General features: G+C 41.5%; 1 protein-coding gene across 5 annotated transcripts in view; it reads right to left on the reverse strand.

The window, feature by feature from the left end:
* Positions 1-16,902: 16,902 nt before the first annotated feature.
* Positions 16,903-22,821, reverse strand: part of AFTPH (aftiphilin) — a 35,003-nt gene continuing 29,084 nt past the window's right edge. For 4 of the 5 annotated variants that reach the window (XM_033142739.1, XM_033142735.1, XM_033142736.1 and 1 more), the window contains one exon: positions 16,903-18,003. In XM_033142739.1, coding sequence (XP_032998630.1) covers positions 17,859-18,003 — 145 coding nt within the window. In that variant the 3' untranslated portion in view covers positions 16,903-17,858. The remainder of the gene's footprint in view (positions 18,004-22,821) is intronic. The other variant, XR_004426165.1, reaches the window with a different exon arrangement.

A 22,821-nucleotide genomic window follows, 5' to 3' on the forward strand; every position in this document is an offset into this window, starting at 1 on the left:
TTGTGATAGCAGCAGTTGTTTTACTTCTGCACTCTGTATTACAGATTCATAATGGAATAAGAATGGAAATATCTGTGCTTGGAGCATATTTCAAAGTAGCTATACACCACAAGCATATCACAAGATCAAGTTTTGGCCGCCAACTTTGGATGGCTTTGAAAGACCAATTCATATATGATAAAAATTATCAATGGTTAGTAGTCATGCATACCCTCCAACATTTCTCCAGTGAAAATAGGGATGTCCTATATTATTATTATTATTATTATTATTATTATTATTATTATTATTAACAATAATAATACCCCAGTCACTCTGGCCAGCTTCCAGTATATATAAAAACATATTAAAGCTATACAGGGCTGTCTTTGGATGTCTTGTAAAGGTTGCATAGTTACTTAACATTTTGGCTTGAGGGTTGCATAACTCAATACCCTCCAACATTTCTCAGATGAAAACGGGGACATCCTAAGGAAAAGTGGGACATTCTGGGGTCAAATCAGAAACCGGGACAGACTCTGTAAATCTGGTGCTGTCCCTGGAAAATAGGGAGAGTCGGAGGGTCTGGTCATAATGGCTTTATAATGCTTTCAGGCAATATAATCAGAAGCAACATTCCCCTAAGACCAGACACTGGGGAGCAAGGACCATTTCCCCAATATCCTGTTTGTGGGCTTCCTGGGGGCATTCAATGGGCTGCTTTGGGGAACAGGATGATGGGAGATGGTCTGAGAAATCAGGGTGAGTGCCATTGCCATTATAAGAGAACAAGGGAGGTGTTCATTGTGAGTTCCGGCACCTTTTTTCCAAGAAAAATAGCACTGATTTCCCTCCAGATATTGCTAGATTCTGACTCGCATCAGCCTTGGCCAGCATGGCCAATGGTCAAGGATGATGGGAGATGTAGTCCAACAACATCCAAAGGCCACCCATTGGCAACCCCTGTCTTGAAGCTTGCCTGCTTAGCACTGACTGTGTACTCATAGGACTTTGTAAAACAAGTTTTTTTGCTAGCGTAGTGTTTAAACCTCTAAGTAAATAGGGAAAGGACACCAGTTTATTAAGAAATTACCTAAGGTGTGTTGGAGCATCTATTTGGGAGCACTAGAAGTTGTGGGGGGGCAAGGAGAGGGGAAGGCTGGCCATGTGGTAGTGTCAGCGTCCCTAGTTATAAATGGATTGCATTTGTCTTTCTTTTGCAGTTGAAATGGAAACATCATTGCTTTTGGAGTAGGCACACACAATTAAGAGCCAACAATTTGTTTTTGTCTCAGTAGCTTACATAAACCTGGAAACAATATTATAGCCACTTATCCTGCATGGAATATATCCCTGCTGGAAAAGATTTTTTTCCTTTTGTTTTTGCTACAGCTAGACCAAACCACTGTAGGTTGCAAAATGTCATGAATATGGTAAATAACATGTTGAAGTAAATTTAAAAAGCTAAAAGGACAACCCAGCAACACCAAACTTGGCTTTGCTTTAACTATTCCAAATTTGCAGCTTGAATGTGTTCTTTATCTCATGGCATGAGCTGCCATGACTCTCCTGGGGTGGTTATTGTGGTAGCAGGGAAGAGAAATCAGAAGAGAGGGGAATCCAACCCACCCATCCAGGCCCCTTGCATTTAACAATATTCCAGTTAGTGGGAAAATGTCATTTACATTTTGTACATGCAAAAGCCTGGCTTGCATATTTAACTACGTTTCTCCTGCCCTGAAACTGAGGAGCTCAGATTGTCCACCCTGTCATCCCCACAACAACCATGTGAGGTAGGTTAAACTGAGGTAGGTGGTTATTATTATTATTATTATTATTATTATTATTATTATTATTAACGAGAGCGAGAGCAGCCTAAGGGCACCCAGGGAGCACCAAGGCTAAGTGGAGATTTGCTCATCCTAGTCCATGGGTAGGCAAACGTAAGGCCCGGTGGCCGGATCCAGCCCAATCGCCCTCTCAGTCCGGCCTGCGGACGGTCCGGGAATCAGCGTAATTTTACATGAGTAAAATGTGTCCTTTTATTTAAAATGCATCTCTGGGTTATTTGTGGGGCATAGGAATTCGTTCATTTCCCCCCCCCCCAAAAAAAAATATAGTCCGGCCTCCCACAAGGTCTGAGGGTCACTATACCATCCAGGCACAATGTGCAGAAATAATTTTTATTTATTGCGAACATTTAAGGGAAATGAGTTGTTCACCTGCATTTACTAGAATTCCACTGAGCCTTAAGAATGGTTGAATCTATGGCATTACAAACTAAAAATGGGGTGAGGGAGATAAAGGGCATTGCTATTGCTTTTTTTTAAGGAGAAACAGTGGGGACATTTCCTATCCCTGCTATCTTCACACCCCAAGCAGCAGGATTCAGAGGGAGACGTTGGAAAATGTTCTCATATTGGCCATGTGTCTAGTTCTTAGATGTCATACACATGGCAACCAATGAAAACCTTACACAGCTAGAAAAGACTCCCATCAGTTTATTGAAGTTGAATTTTGTGCCACTTCCCCCCCCCCTTCCTTTGGGCTGGTTAACAGGACATGGTCAGCCAAGCTATGGCTCACCGGGACCCTGCATGGGGGGGGGGGAGTCTCAGAGAGGAGCTCACAGCTGCTTTGCTTCTTCCTGGTCCTTTAATCTCATTACGACATGACAACAAATCCTAGGTTTGTCTTTGTATGCAAATGCATGATAGTGCCTGCAAATCCAAAGGCAGGCTAGTGGTTCAATAGGGTTGCCATATTTTGAAGAGCAAAAAAGAGGGCGCATTTGGCCGGACACATTTGTAGGTGGGCTGGGGGGGGGAGGGGGGAGAAAGAAAAACAGTAGTAATAGTGCGTGTGCAGTAAAAGAGGGAAAAGTGTATTGAAATATTTAATAATGGCAATTAAAAATGAAATGACATGCCAACGTTTTGTGAGGAAAAATTCGGGGCACCCCCCCCACCAGCCTACATCTTCATTGCTCGCCCCTCCCTGCCACTAACCCCTTCCTCGCCCGCCTGCTTGCCCCCTCCTCCCCTCCCCTCTCTTACCTTTGCTATCTTGGACCTCCTGCTCACTAGACGCTGCATCTCCAGGTGGGAAGGCCACCTCAGGCCTCATGGCCACTGGAAACAACACGAGGCCTAGAGCGGCCCATGGAAGGCCAGTCCAGGCCTGGCAGCCGGTGGAGACGCCACAAGTCCCAGAGTAGCCACGGGAAGGTCGCCCCAGTTTGCGCAACGTCACTCACTCAGCCGGCTGCCGGTGTCATAAATGGTACAAAAATTAAAAACCTGGACATTTTTGCAAAATTTTAAAAATCCACCCAGATGGTGATTTTACCTCTGAAAAAGAGGACATGTCCAGGAAAATCCAGACATATGGCACCTCTGGGTTAAGTGCGAACCAAGTATTTGAAAAAGGTTTGCAAAACATGGTTAAAAATTACTTTCTTCTTTCTTCTTTCTTCTCTGAATACCGTACTGGCCCGAATATAAGCTGTACTTTTTTCCCCCAAATTCCGACCGTGAAAAGTTAAAAGTGCAGCTTAAATTCACGATGTTACAAAAGTTGGCTTTTATGATATCGCTGCTGAAACAGACATACAGTAAAACGGAACGGGTTTGAGCGCCTGCGGAATTTTAAGGGAGCGGCTTATATTCGGGTATTGTCTTTTTCCCCCTCCCCACCCCCCTTTGAATTTTAAAGGTGCAGCTTATATTCGGGCCAATACGGTACCAATTGCTCGCAATCACAAGTGAGGAGACCGCTGTTGCATTCAGGTCCTGCTCGTGGGCTTCCCGTGTGCATTTGATTGGCCACTGTGAGAACAGGATGTTGGCCTAGATGGGCCATTGGCTTGATCCAGCAAGCTTCTTATTATGTTCACCTAACCGTAATGAGGGGTGCGAGTGGCGCTGTGGGTTAAATCACAGAGCCTAGGGCTTGCCGATCAGGTCGACGGTTTGAATCCCCGCGACGGGGTGAGCTCCCGTTGCTCGGTCCCTGCTCCTGCCAACAAAGCAGTTCAAAAGCACATCAAAGTGCAAGTAGATAAATAGGTACCACTCTGGCGGGAAGGTAAATGGCGTTTCCGTGTGCTGCTCTGGTTTGCTAGAAGTGGCTTAGTCATGCTGGCCACATAACCCGGAAGCTGTACGCTGGCTCCCTCTGCCAATAAAGCAAGGTGAGCACCGCAACCCCAGAGTAGTCCGCGACTGGACCAAATGGTCAGGGGTCCCTTTACCTTTAACTCATCAAATTACCAATGAAAAGCACCTTACTCAAGCCACATAGCCAGTACTTTACAAGGTTCATCTTGCACACCAGGAGTCACACTTAACCATTCTAGGTTACGTCCATCTCATTATGGCAACACCATAGCACAGCAAGGAAGAAATGTACAGCTGAGATTTTTATTTTATTTTTTAAAAAAAAGAAATGAGTGTGGTTAGAACAACAGTGACATTGCTCACAGGACCCCACAGCATTTTGAAATAATTTTTACCAATAAAGCTAGTACTGCTTTTGGACATATGAAGTCTACTGAATCAGACCAATGAGCCCATCTAGGCCAGCATCCTATCCTCACAGTGGCCAACTGGATGCCTGCAGGGAACCTGCAAGCAGGATCTGAGTGCACAAGTACTTTCCTCAGCTATGGTTCGTAGGAACTGGTATTCAGCAACTGGCTAGCTGTCATCCATAGCTCTCTCCTCCATTAATTTGCCATTAAACCATCACTGACTCTTGTGAGAGTCACTTTTAAAAGCGCCCTACAGTCTCTGAATGGGATTCTTACAAGTCTTGGTCAAGGTAATAAGATTTAGTTAATGATTTGGCAACAGACTGAAAGCCTACTCAAGTCTTCTACTGCCACACCTTGTATATTCATCCCCAGTGTGGGGAAAAAGAAGTATTTGGTGGGGAAGTGGGGCAGAATCACAGCTGAAATCTGATTTGCAAATGACAGGATTCCACACCACTGGATTTGGATACAAACACTCAACTTTGCCTCTTGCCCTGGAGCTGTTTTTACCTATACACATCTGCAGTTACCCCTCTACCCTCCCAGATGACATACATGCAAGAGATGATCTCTTTGTGAGGCAAGTGAAAAATATCATAGGGAAAGCAGGAAGCTAGAGGTGGTTCCTGCCTTAGCAAACAAAGCTGACAAGTGCTCACCAAAGCTCCAGAGTGATCATTCCTCTTTATTTGAATAATAATAATAATAATAATCTTAAATGATTAAGATACCTGTTGATAGAGAACATGGAATAACTTGGCTGAATGTGGTGGTGAGTAGTACAGATTAAATTATCACTGCTGACACTGAATAAAATGTGTGTTTTTTACACTTGCTGATTTCCATCATTATGTGTCCTTTTCGACAGCTGCCTGGAGCTTCGTCTTTTGTGGGATATGCAGGCGTTTGGAGCTGGTTCTGGCAAAGGAAAGTGGCATCCGGCTGGGGATTGGAGGTAGATTCTGAACCCCCGTGTCCTCTTTGGAGAGAAGAGTGGGTCGCGTTCCTCCCAGAGCAGCATTTGAGCACGACGACGCTTTCCTATTCATCAGGGTAACTGCTTCCATTACTTTACGAAAAATATTTTCCATTGGCATAGGGGTTGCTGGACCCTCTTTGCCCACCTAATTCCTCTTTCCTTTTTGTTGGTGAATTGTTTGGGCCACACAAGATAGTAACCCCGCAGCCTTACCAAACCATAACCGGCAACCACATTCAGAGACCGTGGACTTGCGTTCTCCCTCTCTTGACTTGCTGTCAACGCGCACACCCGTACTTCCATGCTGAAGCCTCACCCTTCAGGCAATAGCTCAATTCCCAACAGCACCCTTGACTTCCAGCAAACAAAAACAAACAGTTGAGAGCTCTCTTTAAACCCCTGCTTTAAATGAAGATGCTGCTGCAAAATTTGCTGCCTGATTGCTAATTTTGTTTGTTTTATTCTCCGTGAGCTGCAAGCAGACTTTGGCTACAGGGCAGCCAATAAATTGTATGTATGTGAAATAAAATAAAGCAGTATTTTTAATATTTATTGTATGCATACCCTCCAACATTCTTCAGATAAAAAGAGACATTTCTCACTCCCCACCAACTGACGCTCCTTGGCCCCAATTTTTGTGTGTGCCCCCCATAGCATTTCCTATCAGAAGGAGGGCAAGTGCCACCACCACTACAAGAACAGGGCACAGCACACACACCCGCCACCGTCCTGAGATTTGGTAGATATGAAAAGCACACACCAATAAATAAATTTAACAAAGGCACAAGATTAGATGTGGACACACAAAGCATTAAAAGAAAAATCAGATTCCTTGTGCTATGCTCCCCCTTTCTTCCCACCCAGGGCAGCCTGTCTTTGAATGCTGAGTATTTGAACCCATCAGTTACATGTTAAAAGCTGGTTTCTGTCTCTCCTATGAGTGAAGGGCTCTATGATTGCTATTAAGAGTTGCCGTCTTCAATTTGGTTATTTCCTTGTAATTCCCATATTTACTTTTGTATCCTTATTAAGGCTTTTATTGTCATTAATTTTTAAATTTACTGTATTTGTCTTAGTATTGTTTTATATGAGCTTAAAGCTGAAATAAAGTGATTGATTGAATTTGGTTGGGCTCGTTAATAATAATAATAATAATAATAATAATGCCTAACAGAAATAAAGCAGGTCACATCTGATGCAATGATAGAAAATGTTCCCCCTGCTAAGTTTCTGCCTGCCGAGAGGCACAGGAGTCCTGCCAGAATTGGAAGGGGGGGGGAATGTTGGCAGCCATACTGTACTTATGTAGTTTAAAGTCTACTCTTCCATTTCACAACAGACAAACCTGTTAGACCAGATCTTCTAATGATGCAAGCAAGCCTGACTATTGAAGGCAGCAGTGGAGCTTTGTCATCTTTAGCCAGCTGGATGATGCAGGCCAGTGGTGGATAGATGCATCACTTGTTTAACAGAGGATTGCGATTGCGAGGAAGTGGAATAATTCCAGCAGGCCAGATTCGCGATAATGTAGCAGAGAGATAAAACTCGCCACCCAGCAAGGATCAGCAAAGGCAGAGAAACACTCATTATACTCTTGAGTGTTTCACACACACTATTGACTGTATTTCAATCATAAGAAAATTAATTAATGAGTAAGGGGGGAAGCTTCATGAACAATTGACTCCTATAATGTTTAAGTATAAAAGAAAATGTTAAAATTTTGATTTTTTAAAAATTGCAATCTATTTCAGACATGCTAGCAACCTTGGATCTCTCTTCCTTTCTTGCATCATCTCAGTGTTATCGTATTCAGTGTAGAATATACTAATTATTAGCTTACATTTGTTACATATTGAGTGTTAATCTTATGATCATCTTCAGTACACAATTGTAAATTGTAAGTGAAGACAAATAAAGCAGAGCATTGTTCTTTAAAACTGGAATGTGATAGATTTTAGTCCAAGAAAGTTATGCTTAATTTACATTGATTTCAGTGGGACTTAAGTCACAACTAAAATTTCACATTACTTTCAAGACGAACTAAACCTAACATTTTCCTGAACTGAGATCCCTATCTACAGGTAAATAATAGCTCTTTCCTTGGGTAATGGTGCGTTTAGTGAAAAGGAAAGGATTCATATCTATTGCATAATTTCAATAGGATCCAAGGAAGTAATCATAGTGAAGGGCGTCAATTGTACAAGCTTGGCTTGCCTCATAATGGAAACACACGGGGCCCCTTCCACAAGTTGCAGGGATTCAATTTTTAAGTTTTTTATTAGGTACCAGAGGTTTGAACTGAAAGTTCCTGCTGAACTTCCAGATCACATTCACCTGGTCCATGGAGCTTTCTTTCACTCACTGGGCTCCAGAGTCTAAGGAGGAATAGCTTCTTGTATGAAAATCCAGCCTTCCTGGTACACAGGCTCACACTGCCAGCCTGCTGCTTTTCGTCTCCTCTCCCCATCACTTTCTTTCTTCCAGCCAAGAGGGACAACTCCAGATAGATAAAACACACACACACAGTGAGTTGCTGGAGGAAGTTGCTGGGCAGGAAGGGGAGAAAGGAAGAGGAGAAAAAGTTAAATGCTAAAGTGCTTGATGGCAGAAATGGCTGGCTGGGTTTGTCAGAATTCCAGCCTTCGCTCCGCGGTGTAGCTTTAAACCTGCCACCTTCACAACAGCAGTTCTGAATTGTCAGGCTGTCTCTTTTAAACTATTTCAGTGTAGGCTGAGTGAAGGGATAATTTATTGTCCATGTTACACGAGCTATTCACAATGGAGACAACCATTTCCAGCCCTGTAACATGACCACATGCTGAAAAAAGAAAGAAAAAGAAAACCCTCGCTAAAGCCACTCTTGCAGGGTGATTTGCTTAAAGCCCACTTTCATTCACGCCTCAAGCTGTTTGCCTTCCCTGTGCCTGTGGAGCAGGTGAGCACGCTTCCCCTTCACCATCCATGGAGAGTGAATGGGATTGCTTTAAAAAGCAGCTTGATTCTTCCAGAAAGGAAGGAGAGAGAGGAATTGAGCATACAATCCTCCATAAAGGTAAAGGTAAAGGTAAAGTCCAGTTGCGAACGACTCTAGGGTTGCAGCGTCCATCTCGCTTTATTGGCAGAGGGAACCGGCATACAGCTTCCGGGTCATATGGCCAGCATGGCTAAGCCGCTTCTGGCGAACCAGAGCAGAGCAGTGCACGGAAACGCCGTTTACCTTCCCGCCGGAGCGGTACCTATTTATCTACTTGCACTTTGTGCTTTTGAACTGCTAGGTTGGCAGGAGCAGGGACTGAGCAACGGGGGCTCACCCCGTCGCGGGGATTTGAACCGCCGACCTTCTGATCAGCAAGCCCTAGGCTCTGCAGTTTAACCCACAGTGCCACCCGCGTCCATTAAAAGTGATATAGTGGTTGTTTAAAGGTATGGCACAGGTGTAGCATTAGTTTTCCATGGGGCAGCTGCCTTAGAAAGAGCCAGACCATTAGTCCATCTAGCTAAGTGTTGTATTCACTGACTTGAAGCAGCTCTCCAGGATTCCAGGCAGGGTTCTTTCCTAGCCCTACCTAAAGATGTGGAGCATTAAACATAGGACCTTCTGCAAGCAAAGCAGATGCTATATCACTGATCTATGGCCTTTTTCAAAGTAGCTCCTTAAGAAAATGTTACTCAATGGCTTTGCTAGGGAGCTGTTTTGAAAAGATACCCCATGAAAGCTGGGGAGCCATAGTAGCTCAACCTCACAGGGAACCACCTCGAGTTTTCCCAAAGCCAGCTCTTCAAAGCAGCTTTGCTTTCTTGTGGGCTGCTTTCAGGAGCTGCCCCAATTGGTTCGGCAATTACTTACCAATTTTGGAGTAAACAGCTCATCTTGATTCTGAGCCAATCTAGTGGGAACCAAGGAGAGACCGTACATCTCTAGCCTGATCCAAATATATTACAGTATTGTGTAATATTTGAGGAAGGGTGAGGACTGAAAGCTGTACGCTTTGGCTACAGGCCAAACAACCCATTCAGAGAAGCAATGTATGACTAGTTCCAAGCCCTTTTGTATAAAGGAGATTTCCGTTAAGTGCAGTATAGCTGCAGACAGGGTCAAACCACCCCTGAATGGTTCCAGTGGCCAAACTTTAGTGACATGAGCACAAACCAACTGGGAGTAGGAAGATTACTGTAGGCAAGTCACGAAGGATTAAAATAAATGAGGCAGAAGTGAAGAACAAACAAGAGTAAGAAGAATCTAATAAAGCTAAACAGAACCACATGTCTAATTTTATTAATCTCCAAAAATTACATTGCAAATTCCCAGTGAAGATGTGTTGCTAGTTAAGAACACTCCCATCCCTCTTTTGTTCTGTGTGGCAACAAGCATAAATTATTTGATTTAACAAAATATAAAAAAGCAAAAACAAAAAACCACGGCCAAGTAAAACGGTCTGATTGTTCCATTTCTTAATACAGAAAAATGAGACATATTTCTTCGATATAGGAATATTTCCATTATCCATATAATTGGCAGAATTACGTAATCTTGTTTGCCTGTCTTGAGGCGGATTGCACAAAAGGAACTAGTTGCACATAATTCACTGCAGTAAATGGGGTAGGAAACGTTTTTGGCTTAGAGGGGCAAGCCACCCCTACAAGTCAACTTTCAAAAGTGAGCAGTAGCACGAAGCAGTCATTATCTGACATAATAATGGCATCTGGTGATTGACATGGGTCAATGTGTTGTGCTTTCAAAATGCCTGGCAGTCAGCTGGTTGTCAGGCAATTGGGAAGCAAGGGGCTTTGCAAACCATGTGCCTGGAAAGTGCTTAACTATTATAGAGAATAGTTAATATAGTGACAGTGACAAAAGTATATAAAAGTCAGCCCCCAAGAGAGTCACTACATTGACTGTACGTACAGTAGCCACATTTGAGCAGACATTCTGTTTCTGAAGCACCATGTTCCTTGGTAGTAATGCTGAAATTAAAGATCATCAAACTCTGAGGTTAAAAAGTGAATTAAGGCAGAACACAACTTCACATGTTGTTAATGTATATATTAATTACACCAAGAAAGAAGTAAAGCCAATACCTTTTCTGCCATAATAAGTGTTCCAAGAAGCAAGGGTGTACTACTGTTCCATGTGCACGAAACCTTAAAACATCAGATTTTGAAGGCAAATAATGCAGGGCATGTTCCACTGAATGGTAGCTGCACATAGGAAAGGCATATTAATTTGTATGCTCTAATGAATCTCCACTGGCAACCTTAAAGTTAATCAAGTGCAGGCTAGATAAATATATTCTGATACAGTCTCTAGGTGGCACTGTTCCCTAAAAGTTACTACCGGTAGTAGTGCTAGCAGCAAGGACTTTCCCCCTTAGCTACTTTTGGATAGGACTGACTGGTAGGGTCCTCCCATTATCACTTCTGTGGGTGTGGGAAATGCAAGTGAGCAGCTGAAGTGTTCTAAAGGGGAGGAAGGTATACCTGAGGTTTAAATGATTCTTTCTTTCCTTCCCAAAGCAGTTTTGGCAGCTAGGAGTGAAGGGAATGAGTGGCAGGGAGAGGATCTGCTCAACTCTTTTCCTATTTATGATTCCATTCACTCAAAATTATCTCTCCCCCCCACCCCCGTGGAGGAATAGACATGGGAAACTTTGGGATAACTAGCCTCATATAACCAACATGCTTAAGTCTAATCAATACATGAAGGGGTTAACACCATTTGTTGTTGTTGTTCAGTCGTTCAGTCGTGTCCGACTCTTCGTGACCCCATGGACCAGAGTACGCCAGGCACGCCTATCCTTCACTGCCTCTCGCAGTTTGGCCAAACTCATGTTAGTAGCTTCAAGAACACTGTCCAACCATCTCATCCTCTGTCGTCCCCTTCTCCTTGTGCCCTCCATCTTTCCCAACATCAGGGTCTTTTCTAGGGAGTCTTCTCTTCTCATGAGGTGGCCAAAGTACTGGAGCCTCAACTTCAGGATCTGTCCTTCTAGTGAGTACTCAGGGCTGATTTCTTTGAGAATGGATAGGTTTGATCTTCTTGCAGTCCACGGGACTCTCAAGAGTCTCCTCCAGCACCATAATTCAAAAGCATCAATTCTACGGCGATCAGCCTTCTTGATGGTCCAGCTCTCACTTCCGTACATTACTACTGGGAAAACCATAGCTTTAACTATACGGACCTTTGTCGGCAAGGTGATGTCTTTGCTTTTTAAGATGCTGTCTAGGTTTGTCATTGCTTTTCTCCCAAGAAGCAGGCGTCTTCTGATTTCGTGACTGCTGTCACCATCTGCAGTGATCATGGAACCCAAGAAAGTGAAATCTCTCACTGCCTCCATTTCTTCCCCTTCTATTTGCCAGGAGGTGATGGGACCAGTGGCCATGATCTTAGTTTTTTTGATGTTGAGCTTCAGACCATATTTTGCGCTCTCCTCTTTCACCCTCATTAAAAGGCTCTTTAATTCTTCCTCACTTTCTGCCATCAAGGTTGTATCATCAGCATATCTGAGGTTGTTGATATTTTTTCCGGCAATCTTAATTCCGGTTGGGGATTCATCCAGTCCAGCCTTTCGCATGATGTATTCTGCATATAAGTTAAATAAGCAGGGAGACAATATACAACCTTGTCGTACTCCTTTCCCAATTTTGAACCAATCAGTTGTTCCATATCCAGTTCTAACTGTAGCTTCTTGTCCCACATAGAGATTTCTCAGGAGGCAAATGAGGTGATCCGGCACTCCCATTTCTTTAAGAACTTGCCATAGTTTGCTGTGGTCGACACAGTCAAATGCTTTTGCATAATCAATGAAGCAGAAGTAGATGTTTTTCTGGAACTCTCTGGCTTTCTCCATAATCCAGCGCATGTTTGCAATTTGGTCTCTGGTTCCTCTGCCCCTTCGAAATCCAGCTTGCACTTCTGGGAGTTCTCGGTCCACATACTGCTTAAGTCTGCCTTGTAGAATTTTAAGCATAACCTTGCTAGCGTGTGAAATGAGTGCAATTGTGCGGTAGTTGGAGCATTCTTTGGCACTGCCCTTCTTTGGGATTGGGATGTAGACTGATCTTCTCCAATCCTCTGGCCACTGCTGAGTTTTCCAAACTTGCTGGCATATTGAGTGCAGCACCTTAACAGCATCCTCTTTTAAAATTTTAAATAGTTCAGCTGGAATATCATCACTTCCACTGGCCTTGTTGTTAGCCAGGCTTTCTAAGGCCCATTTGACTTCACTCTCCAGGATGTCTGGCTCAAGGTCAGCAACCACATTTCCTGGGGTGTATGAGACCTCCATATCTTTCTGGTATAATTCCTCTGTGTATTCTTGCCACCTCTTCTTGATGTCTTCTGCTTCTGTTAGGTCCTTTCCACTTTTGTCCTTAATTGTGTTAATCTTTGTACGAAATGTTCCTTTCATATCTCCAATTTTCTTGAATAAATCTCTGGTTTTTCCCATTCTGTTATTTTCCTCTATTTCTTTGCATTGCTCGTTTAGAAAGGCCCTCTTGTCTCTCCTTGCTATTCTTTGGAAATCTGCATTCAATTTCCTGTATCTTTCACGATCTCCTTCGCATTTTGCTTGTCTTCTCTCCCCCGCTATTTGTAAGGCCTCATTGGTCAGCCACTTTGCTTTCTTGCATTTCTTTTTCATTGGGATGGTTTTCGTTGCTGTCTCCTGTATAATGTTACGAGCCTCCATCCACAGTTCTTCAGGTACTCTATCCATCAAATCTAAATCCTTGAACCTGTTCTTCACTTCAACTGTGTATTCATAAGGAATTTGATTTAGATTGAATCTTACTGGCCCAGTGGTTTTTCCTACTTTCTTCAGTTTAAGCTGGAATTTTGCTATAAGAAGCTGATGATCTGAGCCACAGTCAGCTCCAGGTCTTGTTTTTGCTGAGTGTATAGAGCTTCTCCATCTTTGGCTGTAGAGAATATAATCAATCTGATTTCGATGTTGCCCATCTGGTGATGTCCATGTGTAGAGTCGTCTCTTGTGTTGTTGGAAAAGAGTGTTTGTGATGACCAGCTTGTTCTCTTGACAGAACTCTATTAGCCTTTGCCCTGCTTCATTTTGATCTCCAAGGCCAAACTTGCCAGTTGTTCCTTTTATCTCTTGACTTCCTACTTTAGCATTCCAATCCCCTATAATGAGAAGAACATCCTTCTTTGGTGTCATTTCTATAAGGTGTTGTAAGTCTTCATAGAATTGATCAATTTCGGTTTCTTCAGCACTGGTAGTTGGTGCATAAACTTGGATTACTGTGATGTTAAAAGGACTGCCTTGGATTCGTATCGAGATCATTCTATCATTTTTGAAGTTGCATCCCAGTACAGCTTTCGCCACTCTTTTGTTGACTATGAGGGCCACTCCATTTCTTTTACGGGATTCCTGCCCACAGTAGTAGATATGATAGTCATCCGAACTGAATTCGCCCGTTCCTGTCCATTTTAGTTCACTGATGCCTAGGATGTCAATGTTTATTCTTGCCATCTCATTTTTTACCACATCCAGCTTACCAAGGTTCATGGTTCTTACATTCCAGGTTCCTATGCAATACTTTTCTTTACAGCATTGGACTTTCCTTTCGCTTCCAGGCATATCCGCAACTGAGCGTCCTTTCGGCTTTGGCCCAGCCGCTTCATCAGCTCTGGATCTACTTGTACTTGTCCTCCGCTCTTCCCCAGTAGCAAGTTGGACGCCTTCCGACCTGAGGGGCTCATCTTCCAGCGTCATATCTTTTATATGCCTGTTGTCTTTGTCCATGGAGTTTTCTTGGCAGGGATACTGGAGCGGCTTGCCAGTTCCTTCTCCAGGTGGATCACGTTTGGTCCAAACTCTCCGCTATGACCTGTCCATCTTGACCTGTCCATAGCTTGCCTGAGTAATTCAAGCCCCTTCGCCACGACAAGGCAGTGATCCATGAAGGGGTTAACACCATAGGCATAGCTAAATCATAACCTCTCACCTTGAGATGAAGCTAGTCAAGCCTATTGTCAGTCTACCAGAGAAGTGCAATGTGTAAAAAGGTTTGAGATGGTTGCTCCAAGTTCAGACTGCATGGCTCTAACAATCCTTCCTTGAGTATCTATGCCAATAATTTAGCAACTTTCACCACTGTAACTAAGCCAAGTTTTACTGCCTGACTGATGAGCACATGAACCAGACCTTTGAAGAGTTTGTAAGTAAGCCATTCTTAACTTACCAAACATGTGGTCTTTTTCCATACCAGGGGAAGAGAGAGAACTTTGGAAGCAACATAAAAGGTTTATTTTAAAGGTCTAACAGCCTATATTTGCATGCTTTACTTTGCTGCATATTTTGAGAATTTAAATCTCTGCTGGGGTTATCTCACCAAAGAGTAATGGCCCCAAACTTGGAACTTGGCATTCTGGAATTCTCCTTTTCATATACGTATTTTTTCCTTGCCAACCAACAGAAACATCACATGAAGCTTGATGTAATATTAGCACTTCCTACTGCAGAAGAAAATTAGCGCTTGTGGCCATAGTAAGCAGAGGTTTCTGAAGGTCTTAGCTCTCATCTACAGAGCCTTGACCGCATTTGAATGCAAAATAGCACCTGAGCTGTATGGCAAAGGTGTTTCTGGAATTGGGCTGGATTGAGTTGCCTATCACTGTCCTATACCACTTTCACTCTTTCTCTATATTAAACATATTAAACAGAGAGAGAAAGAGAGAATCTGCGTAAGAATAAAGAGAAAGCCTGTAACCAAGCTTAAAACAAAAGGACACGTTGACCATGATTTCTGTCCTATCAGGACGGAGTGAGGAAAGGTAACTACAAAAAAGAAGACTTATGATAAAGAGGATAGCTAACTAGAAGCGAACAGTCTGTGTTTGGACATTAGTTATCAGACAACCTCCTTCTCCTTGTCTCCTTCCTTTTTCTGTTGGAGCACCAGCCCTTGCACATCAAGACAAATGGGCAGCTGCCACTAAGGGCAATTGTGTGAAGACAGAAGCTCTCAGCTTGCAGCTGGCATTCCTACTCCATCCCCCTCCTGGAAAGCCTTCAATAGCTTATCCTACTAGCCTTGACTCTTGAGTTAACTCTCAACCACCGTCCTGATACAATAGCTATATAGTTCTTTTCTGCAACTATACCACTAGGGTGAATTATTTTTTACCAAATATTTTAGGGCATGGAAACAAAAGCACTTATTTTTACCATGCAGCACATGGTGTTAGAAGTGTGAAGAAAGAAGAACATTATTACTAATTAATTATCAGCTTTATAGAGAATATATTCCACAAATTGTTAAAGCAGGTGGGCTTTTTACAAGAGTGAGTTCAGCACTGCAGGGGTTTCCTGCATAGTGGCTTTGTATTAACACTGCCCTACTGGCCACAACTTATTAGAAAATGTGGCTTATATGGGTAGCTATTTTCACAATTGGTGGGAATATGAAGAGGCAAAACAATTTGGGACACAAGAAAGAGATGCAATGGAAATAAAATAAGATGATCTGATGTTGCTGTTATTGGCATTCAGAAGGCTGTGCCTGTATAGCCGGTATTTAAGAGAGTTAATATCTTAACAAAACATTGTTAATGCAAAATTCTGACCAAAAATTTCATTCCGTATTGAGAAGCAATCAACACTATAGAGAGTATGGTGTTAAGACAGAACAAAGTATTATAATTATAAATTAAAGGTATCAGTAGCTCTTTTTATACCACAACAACTCAAAGCAACTTACAAAACAACTTTTTATAAATGCATACATTAAAAACCAGGAGAAAAAAATACATTAAAACACGCCACCCATTCTAAAAGGCCATATATTGTTAAAAGTCAAAGGCCTGGTTTAAAAAGGAATGTTTTTGCCTAGACTGTCTTGAAGCATAACTGTAACACATCACTATGTGTCTGGGTTTTTAGGGAGCATCCAGAGGGGAAAAGGCAAAATGAGAAACTACAAAGCACTGCTCTATGAAAGGATATTTGTAATGGCACTGGACAGAAAAAGTTAGCAGGGAACCTTACCTTTTTCTCTGCACAAGGTAGAAGTGTTATAGATTATACTGTATGTCACAATGAGTGTGCCCCTTATGTGGAGAGTTTTGAAGTGTGTGAGCAACCTACAAGTGACCACCAACCTCTTTGACCTAGCCCAGGGGTCAGCAAACTTTTCCAGCAGGGGGCCGGTGCACTGTCCCTCAGACCTTGTGGGGGGCCGTACTATATTTGGGGGGAAAATATGAACTAATTCCTATGCCCCACAAATAACCCAGAGATTATTGGCTCTTTAAAAACCCCAACCCTGTGCTTTTTGTTAAGGTACAGAGTTAATAATCTGCAAGTAGACTTTTTCTCTCTGAAAATGTGATATTCCTACTGCCTTTGGCAGTACTGTAAAAGTAGGAAGAAAAACAATATTACTACACACGTTAACAGACTATATAACTTTATTTTTTATTTTGTGTAAGCTAAGAGGAAATTTATACACTGAAATTTCAAAAAGACCTCAGGCATGCACATAAACCTTGTTAGAGGTTGTTCTACATAGCATTCTCTTTTTTTCCATAGGAATTTCCCCAAACATTTACAACCCATAGTTTTACTGTACATACAGCCTAAACCATAGCAATCTATGATTATGTCAAATTTACACTGTGCAAAATCAAAATATAGGGATAGTGGTACAACAACAAAAATGTAACAGGTATATTTCAGTGTAAGACATTTAGACAGTTTTGGTCCTTCCATCCCAAACCAAATTGATTAACACATAGATCTCGAGAATCAAGTGCTTAGGCAGTGATCACTTAACTAAAGAGAATTGACAGCAAACCTCTTGAAAGGCAATGATGATAAATCCACACTGTTAGAAGTCAAAAAGCTAAAAATCAAAAAAAATCAACCACTTAGCCCCATCCCACCCCTGCAAAAAAGAAAACTACTGAAAGAACATAAGGTTTAAAGCTTTCAGTAAAAGGATTTTCATCAAGGGTGAGTTATTAAATTGGGTGGGGTGGGAGGCAAGGGAAATTTCATGAAGAGCAAAAGTTGGAAATTTCAATTTTTAAAAATTGTTTAGAAAGTTTTGTAAGAAGGACACTACCAGTGTATTCCACAAAGACAAAATGGTTACACCCCAACACAACAAAAAAGGATAAATCTTCAAAAAAGGTTCAATCCTCTCCAGTTATTTACATTTGTCTAATATAAATTTAGGACTCCAATATGTAAATAAATATACATAAGTATGTATACCTTTCTAGTGCTGCTTACCAACAAATCATCTGAACTTGAATAATTTTTAATTGAAGCAAGATCACTTCAATAGGGCCCAGAAAGGGGGGCTAGGGCAAGAATCAATGGAAATTGTCCAATTCACTTCACCTTAGTCTACCTTGCCTTGGCAACTTGTTGAAGGTGTTAATGTGGCTGGGAACATCAACACCTTGGCATGCATGAAAGATAAGTCAGGAAGGCTAGAAATCACCTTGGCAGCCTCTTCACTGAGTTGTTCTTCCTTTTTGGGCTTTCTATTAAAAAAAAAGTTAAAAGAAAAGTTACTCAGAATTGCTAGAGAAAGGTCTTCACATAAGGCAACCTCTCTGAAGGAAAGTTGCGCCATATACTTCAATATTGCCTCACATGGCTATTTAGTATATGGGGCTTATTACAACCCTGGCAATGGGGAAACTGGTTCTCTCCTCACATCCAGAACTTCATGTAAATTCAGTGCTTCATTCTGAACTGTTAACAGGTCCTTAACACAACTGCTAGAGGATCAAATCCCACTACCTATTAACTAAATATGAAATCAAAACCCTTAAGTTACTGTATCCACAAGTGAAAGGAAATAGAATTTGAAATCTGTTGAACTCTTGAATTTTATATCATGTTTGTTAACATCACTGTGGAAAGATACCTGAATAGAGAAAGTCATCTTAGCCCAAATGTTTCCCTATAGAAGATACAGAATTTGTACCTGAGCATATCCAGGAGCTTAAGAGGATGAAATACCTTTCAACCATGGCTGAACAGGGAAGTGAGGATACAAAAAAAACCTTACGTGAGACAATCCCCCCCCCCCCAAATCTCTACTTTTGAAATTCATGAACACTAAACAGAGAGAGCATGTTACTGTGACTAGAACCTGGTGTTTCTTGCAGTCCACTCTAACCCCCAAAGTCCCTAAAGTTCAGACTTCTAAAGAAGAAAGTGATATCAGTTATCCCTATTTCATTAGAATCTTGTGTTTAGTTTACAATTTTAGAAGTGCAGACTCTTTGCAGCACAACTCGCAAAGGAATTCTTAAATGGACATGGCACAGAACAGAAGGGAAATGTCAGCACAGGTGACTGCAGAAAGGTTGATTTCAAGATACCACAAATAACTGCCCATTTTGCTCTGCCCGCCCCACGGGCAAAAGTTTACTATTTGTACAAGGCTACACAGATACAGTCTATGAACCAATCTAGCCTGTACTTTCTTCAAGTAATAACCTCTTACATATAGTTGCAATACTGAAGAAATGTCTCTTTTCTTCTAATTGTTTCAACACATAAAGTTTTGCTGTATAATACCAGCTTGTATACCTGCAGGAACACATTCCTAAACAATGCCAGGAGAGAACTGTATTTTCATTAGCTTGGTTTACCCACAAAATATATATCTAAGGAATATACTGAATAATTTTTTTAAATTAGTTTTTATTACAAGTTTTTTGTGTTACAAAATGAACAGATAAAGAGGGAAAGGTACATCTATTGTCTCAACTTTCAATTCCTAGTCTTTTTCACAGTTCGTTTACATTTAGTGTGAGACACTTTTGTCACAGACGTCTTGCATTTGGGGGGAACTGGGAAAGAGAGATGGGGTATTGTTCTTTTGGTCTGTTGCCTATTATTAGTGTAGAGGGTTTGTATCAGCATCCTGTGGCTAGGCCTTTTTTATGTATTTATTTCTTTTTATTGATAATGCAGGGGGTCAGGGGGTCCCAAGTTTGGTTGGCTGTGTTCAGCTGATTGCAGTGTGGCTTGTTTGTATGTGTGTGGGGGGGTGTAGGTTGTTGGGTCAGGTTAGCCACCATTTTGATTTGTATGCTGTTGGGAGGGAGGGATAGGTAATTGTCCTGTTGAGCCACACCAGGGTGAAGGTGTCCTTTGTTTGTCCCTGTGCTAGTTTGAGTTGGTTGGCTAACTTTCCCATATATTTTGGTACCAGCGGTCTATGTTCACTTCTGATAGGTCCTTTCAGTGTCTAGTCCTACCTTACGGCTGCCCTTGAGTAGCTTTGGAATTGAGACTATCTTTGAGGAGGACCAGGTTTTAGGGATGGGGGCCCCTTTTATGACATTGTAAACAGATGGGTCATGTGGGGGATTGCAGTGAATAACTTTATGAGAGTTTCTGAAGTGCCAATGTGCTTTATTGCAGTATTACACAAAAGCTTGCGCCACTCAGCTAAGAATGCTTGAATACCTCTTCCCTTTACTAGAGTTTGATGAGGACTAGATTCTAGATTACTAGATTCTGATGGCAGAGTGCAAGCCAATTAAGACTGGGATTATTTCTAAAGTGGCAGTGTAAGAGTAAAAACACAATTTATATGTATTTGTGTGTGCCTGAGTGCCTTTTGTGATTTTTTTTTTAATCTATACATTATCTGGTTTTCAGCAACCACCAGCATACCCAATACCACATACTTGTTACAAACATGTAACCAACTGTACAGTAGAAATGCAATCTATAAATATTTATTCACACTTATTTGCAGAGCCAGGATCACATCGGTAGTTGTAGTACACCCCGCTCCTCCAGTTTTCATGAGGAAGAGGGGGTGGCAATGTGGCAAATGTATTCTACTTGTTGCCAGTGATCATTTCATTTCCCATTATGCACAACCCAGTAGATAAACTATAGGGACTTTTTCACTGAGTGGCTTCTTATGATTTCTGGGCCAAGTCAAAGAATCCATTGTACAACTGTTATGCAATTTTGTCTACTACAAATCAAGAAACTCCCCCCCCCATTCTATTTTTGTGACATCTTCAGGGCTCATCTTTGTTCTGTAGTGCAGGTTAAGACTAACAAATATTGCATTTCTGCAGATTGCCATCAATGCACACTTCAAGATACCTAAATGCATAGAGCTACTGTGCAAAGAAACAAATTTATTACAGGTTTGCATTGCAAACTTGTGCGTTGTAACCACCATAAACTTGTGGCTATGGCTCCAAAGCAATGATTCTAACCCCGCTTTCTTTGCTCAAGAGGATATAATTACACTGCTCTGAGAGGACTTTACACCATGAGGATGTCAAACACCAAGGTCTGACTTTCTGACAGGAATGTAAAACAAGAAGGGTGAATTCTGCTCAGACCTTCACTGTTCACACTGAGGTATTAGGAGCCCTTTTCCTGTACCTTGATTATGCACAATAAATATAGTTGTGCTACATATTCAGGGAATGAGTCTTATATTTTAGACAGCCTATTAACAAAGGCCCCTGAAATATATGGACATACAGGACATTTCACTTTCTACTCTGGGGGTGCGGGGACTTGGGAGATATGATTTTATTGTGTTACTTTGTTCTGGGCAAAATGGAATTAGAAGCTATGCAGGGGGCTGAAATGTAGCCCCTGGGACTCCAGATAGTTATCCTTTAAGAGAGAAGCCAAAAAAGGAAAGTTACCTAGATAGTTACAAACTGTCGATAATAGTTTTAACGAAGGCAGGCAGACATCTTTGATCCAGGCTGTCTTGTTTGCAGATAGCTGCATAGTATGTAATATGCTCAGACAGACTGGTAAAGTTTCAGCATAGTAAAGAGGCACAACATGGAAAAAGTGAACACAGGGAGCCTCCAGACTAGCTATTTTCTGAGCATTCAAGTGTATTATGTTCACAAAAAGATTGTGGGGGTTATAAAATGCTGCCTATTTACTAAGTATTCATCTGGATATATTCATCCAGAGGTTGTATTATTATTTCATTTTATAGTGTTTATAAAACAGGATTGACAATTATAACAACAAAAATTAAAAAGTGACAAACAAAACTATAAAATAGGCATGTAGAATGAGTAGTTTTACATGAGTTAAAATAATAAAGTCCATGTAAAGACGATCAACTTCATCAGATCATCAAACACAGTTCCAGATTTCCCAGGCTCTTGAAAAGGATGGTAGGTATCATAAAGGAATGCCAAATCATATAAAAAGTGTCTGGAAGTTCTAGTCCTTGTTGAAATCTCAAATTATGTGAAGGTTAGATGTGACCTTGTCAACTAGCGGTTATTATCATGCACTTTCCAGTGGATTTCTCATCATCTTCCTTGCTAGACTTTTTGTGGTTAGAAAATAAGTAACAGATAATAGCACTAGAAAGTGAAGGGTAAGAACCAAACAGTGTGAATAAACAGGCTGTATGGAACATCCACAATTCCTACTGTCCAAAAAAGGGGGGAATACAGTATTTTTTGTCACATTCAGCTATGGTTGGACTGAACAAACCTCATTTGAGTGAGTTTTGATGTCATCTTTAATAAGCATATTCTACTTACATCATAGATCTGAACTTCCTTTGATATATATGATACATTAGCTCAGATCCAAAACACTGTAAGTGGAATGGGACTTCTATGCCCTCTTCCCTATTGCAGCCTCTCATGTGTCCCAAGAAGCTGCTCCCAAGAATTGAAGGGCCTTATTTTGCAATGCATAGTATTCTATTAATAAAACTAGTACTGTTCTAACATTTATTCTTGAAATGAAATAAGCCATTATGATCTTTTTTTTCCCTCAAGTGAAAAAGACAATATATTAGAATTCCTTCATTTCAACTAGCAGCACAGAGGCCTTAATTACAATTCTAATCTAAGAGAGATGGAATTTTAAACATGGCAACTCTGTCTGCTTTATGTACACCCCCCTGCTTAAATAGACATCCTTGTGAATAGTTTTTCCCCCCTGTCTCTCTCCCTACTGCTTTTGTGGTTTAGAGGATAAACATTAATTCAAAGTGAGTATTTATTTAGCAACTGAGATGTGCCCAATGCTGGAAACTTGTATGTGGTCCCAGCTGTTCCATAGTAACTCCACCCACACAGACAAGCTAAGCAGGACAGTTCATAAAAGGTTTCTGTCCACCCTGAATATTTCCTCCAGCAGTGCCATGAGCAAAGGACAGGGTCTAACAAGGTTCAACAACACACTCTCCTTCAGCTGCCACCATGTACAACATCTATGTTATGTGCAACTCACACCTAAGAGTAGATTAGACAATATAACATAAAGGACACATTCACAGGATAGTGTATCACACTTATGTTTACAACAAACAATTCTTG

This window comes from Lacerta agilis, chromosome 3 (assembly GCF_009819535.1).
Source record: "Lacerta agilis isolate rLacAgi1 chromosome 3, rLacAgi1.pri, whole genome shotgun sequence".
Lineage (NCBI taxonomy): Eukaryota > Metazoa > Chordata > Lepidosauria > Squamata > Lacertidae > Lacerta > Lacerta agilis.